The sequence below is a fragment of the Asparagus officinalis genome, chromosome 6, assembly GCF_001876935.1.
Source record: "Asparagus officinalis chromosome 6, Aspof.V1, whole genome shotgun sequence".
NCBI classification, from domain to species: Eukaryota; Viridiplantae; Streptophyta; class Magnoliopsida; order Asparagales; family Asparagaceae; genus Asparagus; species Asparagus officinalis.
This window is the reverse complement of record NC_033799.1, coordinates 32,963,896-32,969,283: the sequence shown is the minus strand read 5'-3', so window position 1 is coordinate 32,969,283 and position 5,388 is coordinate 32,963,896. Positions and strand designations below refer to the sequence as shown.

General features: G+C 37.8%; 1 protein-coding gene across 1 annotated transcript; it reads right to left on the bottom strand.

Annotated features, from left to right (window-relative positions):
- Positions 1,532-4,777, bottom strand: LOC109846034. The gene is made up of 4 exons (XM_020415255.1): positions 4,461-4,777; positions 2,543-2,823; positions 2,042-2,401; positions 1,532-1,728 (listed from the first exon to the last, which is right to left on the bottom strand). Exons 1-4 carry the CDS (start codon positions 4,775-4,777, stop codon positions 1,532-1,534), a joined length of 1,155 nt encoding a protein of 384 aa, XP_020270844.1.

The window sequence follows — 5,388 nt, the reverse complement described above, 5'->3', positions numbered from 1 at the left end:
TAAGTTGTTATTTCTGGGTTTCACGTTAGTTCTAGCTTCTATCTCACCAGTTCTAGCTTATATACAGCCAGTTCTAACCCACATCTTACTAGTTCTAATTCCAGCCCGCGTTTTTTTCATGCTAAGTTGTTATTTCTGTGTTCCTCGTAAGTTCTAGCTTCTATCCCACTAGTTCTAGCTTATATACAGCCAGTTCTAGCCCACATCTTGCTAGTTCTTAACCCTGCCCTCATTTTTTATATGCTAATTTGTTATTTCTGTGTTCTACTTTAGTTCTAGCTTCTATCCCACTAGTTCTAGCTTGTATACAGCCAGTCCTAGCCCACATCTTGCTAGTTCTAAACCCAGCCCGTGTTTTTTACATGCTAAGTTGTTAATTCTAGGTTCTACGTTAGTTCTAGCTTCTATCCCACTACTTCTAGCTTGTATATAGCCAGTATTAGCCCAAATCATACCAGTTCTAAACCCAACCCGCTTTTTTTCCATGCTAAGTTATTAATTCTGGGTTCCACGTTAGTTCCAGCTTCTATCCCATTAGTTCTAGCTTGTACACAGCCAGTTTTAGACCACAACTTACTAGTTCTAAACCCAGCCCTCGTTTTTTTCATGCTAAGTTGTTAATTCTAGATTCCACGTTAGTTCTAGCTTCTATCTCACCAGTTCTAGCTTGTATACAACCTGTTCTTGCCCACATCTTATTAGTTCTAAACCCTTCCCTCGTTTTTTTTCATGCTAAGTTGTTAATTCTAGGTTCTACGTTAGTTCTAGCTTTTATCCCACTAGTTCTAGCTTGTATACAGCCAGTTCTAGCTCACATCTTGCTAGTTCTAAAACCAGCCTTCGTATTTTACCTGCGTAGTTTTTATTTTTGCTGTCGTGTTATTTCTAGCTTAGTCAATATTTGTTCTAGCTGCTATGGTTTTAGTTCTAGATGCTGTCGTGTCTGTTCTATCTTAGCCATTGTCAGATCTATTTGTTTTCGTGTAGTTCTAATACTTACAACATTTTTGCTAGTGGAGATGATGCTAGTTCTCATCACACATGAGAATACTTTCAACATTAAACAAAACGTACTAGTTTGTAAATATACAAGCAAAACAGTTAACAACATATCAAGTACTTAGTCAGCAATAGATTCATTACATGTTTTACGGTTGTGACCTTCCACCTGACATCGAGAGCATTTAAGTGGCTGGGTGTAAACTGTTCTGTTGTTGTTACGCCTGGTCTTATTTCTCCCTTTCCTTTTTGTTGTTAATGGTGGTAGGATCTGTATCTCCTCCCGTGGTACGCTACGCTTCTCATAATCGGGGATGGGGTAGAGGATTGGCTCGTAGCTCTTTTTAAAAGCTTCAACCGTCATAAACCAGTCACAGAATTGGTAAACATCCCTCTTCATAAACATAATGGTTGCGCATGCATGTTTGCAAGGGATACGTGTTACATCCCACGCGCGGCACGTGCATGTTTTATTGTCAAGATCCACTTTACAAGTTTTATGAGATTGTACCTCAAATAATCTTGTATGAGACTAACACACATCCAATGGACTCCCATTTTCCATGTTCTCTTTGAGGACAAGTTCATCTTTGGGACAAAGAAATCCATTCCAACTTTCAGCCATTAATCGTCGCTCATTCATGCGAACCATAATCTGTTTACATATGTGTTCTACGAGTTGTAGTATTCGTAGAAGCCTAGCCTCATGTATCCATTTGTTGAATGACTCTGCAACATTTGATGTAACGTGACCATATCTGGAACATAACAGGGAATTCATCAAAAATACTGAGTTATTTGTCATGTCAGTTCTAGCTGAGTAGTTCTTTGTGAAAGTTTCTATCGTGATAGTTCTAGATGGTACCCAGTTAGTTCTAACTCCAGCTAACTGGGTTATTACCCATATTCTATTACAAGTGTTGGGTATATCGCCTATGTTAGTTCCGACTAGGTTATAGTTAGTTCCAGTGTATCCATTCATGTCTAATTTAGTTAGGCAAACAACTAACTGAAATAAGAAATAACATAGCTTATAAATTACCTAATTCCGGGGAAAATGCGTTAGCCCAGTTCTCTGGAGCGTAGTACATGACAATATTGTAGGCTCGTTCGTCCGCTAGTCTAATGTCCTCCACATAGTCATTCCATTCTGCTTTAGTATATTTGTAACAAGCAGATTGAAAAAGGTTGCCCAAAATCCGAGTATCCTTTGCCTTGAAACCCAAATCCCACAACTTTGTCCTGAAATTCTCAACTAGATGCAGAACACATCTAGAGTGTATAGCATCCGGAAAATATTTTCTGACTGCTTCTCTGATCCCCTTATCCGCATCAGATATTATAACTAGCTTGTGTGGAGGGTTGTATGGATCTGGCCTTTCATAGAGAATAGACCATAAACCTATAAATATTTGTAGTTAACATATTTGAAGTTAGAGTTAACAACGAAATATTTGTAGTTAACATATTTGAAGTTAGAGTTAACAACGAATGAGTTAGAACTAGCATGAATTCTAGTAGAACTAACATGACCCGAACTAACCTTGTAAGAACCAATTCCAGTTTACAGTATTTTCCTGATCGCAGATGCAATAGGCTAATGGAAATATCCCCTGATTTCCATCGTATGCAACGGCGCTGAGGAGTATACCTTTGAAACGGTCTTTCAGAAAGGTACCATCCAAAAATATAAGTGGTCTACAACCGTTCAAAAACCCATTTATGCAGGCGGCATAACAGATGAATAGCTTTGAAAACCTCCCCTCATTTTGTTCAACATGAATGTAGCTACCTGGGTTTGTCTTCTTAACCTCTTCTACATACCTAGACCATTGAAGATTATATGTTAGGATCAACATAAATGAAATTAGTGTCTATATTATAGATATTATCTTCTTTTACCATCGTAATTGATCGTAGGACTCATGGGCATCACCATATAGTTGCTCTTGTGCTCTTTCTTTACCCCACCATATCTTGCTATAATCGACCCTAAGCCCATACGAAGTTAGTAACTCCTTTTGTACATCGATAGGTCGTAAATCTGGTCGGACCTTTAACGTGGGTAATACTTGGGTCGCAATGAATTGTCGTGATGCCCTAGATTGACCTGCATTATTGTCAAAATTCCCACATGTCTGGTTGTCGACGAAGGTTTTGATTTCAAGTCTGTTCTCATTTTGTGTTGGAGAGGCAAATAACAACTACGGGCAATTTTAGGCTTCCTTGAACCGACAAAAGACTCGAATACGCTTCCGTTCATTCTTAGCAAACAAGTACTCAAATTTTTTGGCCATGGAATAGTATAGTAAAGCCAATCTTAATTCCTTCGCACTCTCAAACCGTTGTCCCTCACCGGTTAAAGCAGTGTGCCACCAAGCAGGAATCCTCTCTGATCTGCTAATCATGTCATCAATCATCGGAACATTATCTCAAAAAGGATTATCATTGGTGATCCTATCTGAAGCACATGTGGGCGTCGACAACGGCGGGCCACCCTCTATGCTTTTTGAGTTCATACTGCTGGTAGCGCTGCAAATTTAAAGAACATGAACAAATGATCATAAACTATACAATAGAAACATCAACAAATAACACAAATAAGGAAAAGGCAAAAAAACATCAACTGCTTGTGTTATAACTATCGTGGAATCCAATTGAACTAAAAACATCAACTGCTTGTGTTATAACTATCGTGGAATCCAATTGAACTAACAATATTTCATTTAGAACTAATATGAAAACGTTTAGACCGAACATGAAGTCACTTAGAACTAACATGTTGGACCTAACACAGTTTGAACTATATCTCATAGCAAATCGATTAGCACTAACAATAAGTCTATTGGAACTAACAACTAATAGATTATACTTAACAATAAATCTATTAGAACTGACATTAACTGATATTACATGAATTAACGTAGTACCTAGAATTAACAACTTAGCATGAAAAAAACACGGGCTGGGTTTAGAACTAGCAAGTTGTGGGCTCGAACTGGATGTATACAAGCTAGAACTAGGGTAATAGAAGCTAGAACTAACGTAATAGCTAGATTTAACAAGTTTTTATTTAAAAACACTGGTTGGGATTAGAACTAGCAAGTTGTGGGCTAGAACTGATTGTATACAAGCTAGAACTAGTGAGATAGAAGCTAGAACTAACGTAGAAGCTAGAATTTACAAGTTTGCATTAAAAACGCGGGCTGGGTTTAGAACTAGCAAGTTGTGGGCTAGAACTGGCTGTATACAAGCTAGAACTAGAGTAATAGAAGCTAGAACTAACGTAGAAGTAAGAATTATTAAGTTTGAATTAAAAAACGAGGGCTGGGTTTATAACTAGCAAATTGTGAGCTAGAACTAGCAAATTTATTAGAATCCGAGCTATAATCCAATGAACTAATATTAACTGATATTACATGAATATTGGTCTTAGCATCAAAAAAAATCCTTGCCCCTACATGTCATCTCGAACTTGAACGGTGCTGTGGACTTTTGAAGAATCCTCTTTTTCCTTGAAAGCTTGCATGTGAACCTCCTTTAATCCTCTGTTATGGCAATGCTCCACCATAGACGACAGATCCCCCTCGTTCTCAATAGGAAATTTGAAGCTTTCATTTGTTTCATCTTTGAATGACAAACTTAATGATTCATATGAAAGATCTAACCTATCTGACACATCAAATTTTAGATCAAGAATGGTGGTTGAAGTGTTAATCTTCATGAATACTACTCTATTACCCGAAGCTACGATGCAGGTGATGTTCTTTTCAGCCATTATGAAGTGGAGGGAAGAGTAATGGAGAGAATTTTGGTCTGAGGAAGAGTAATGGAAGAGTAATGGATAACTAGATATTTATTGCTCATGATAGACTGAAAAAGGGGGGAAATTTCCCTCCATTTCTTACAGTAGTTTGCATTTAATGGGATGTGACGAAGAGTGGTGACGAAGCGTCTGGGGAAGAAGGAGAAGGGCAAAGTTGGGTTTTTTCAAAATACAATACATCTGGCTGTATACAGCTGACGTGGAGGGCCCTAGAAACATTAAAGGCTGCTTTTTGGGGCTTATACACAAGGGGGGAAATACAAGGGGCCTCGTCACATGATTTTTCAGCTTTTGGGGCCCCGACACATTTTTCCCAAAATACTAACAAACATTCATCTAGCATAATAGGATGAACATAGGCAACCATATCTTGCCTCAACAAAGGATTTAATTTGTGGAAGAGAAATTGAGATAAACATACGCAGTAAAGATCATCGTTCACTGAAGCGAGATAATTAGCATCGTAAGTTCATGCATCGACTAAATACTAATTTAATTTTTTTGTTTGAAATGCTAAATCATTTATTTCAATGTACAAAAAAGATATGCTCATAGATTTGGAT

Bases quoted from the DNA above. Each gene is read 5' to 3' on its own strand.
- LOC109846034 (XM_020415255.1), bottom strand. From the start codon at position 4,777: ATGGCTGAAAAGAACATCACCTGCATCGTAGCTTCGGGTAATAGAGTA. The intron at 2,824-4,460 runs GTAGGGGCAAGG...TCAATGGTCTAG, and splicing joins GTTCAAGTTCGAGATGACAT to GTATGTAGAAGAGGTTAAGA. The intron at 1,729-2,041 runs GTAATTTATAAG...CAAATGTTGCAG, and splicing joins CGCATTTTCCCCGGAATTAG to AGTCATTCAACAAATGGATA.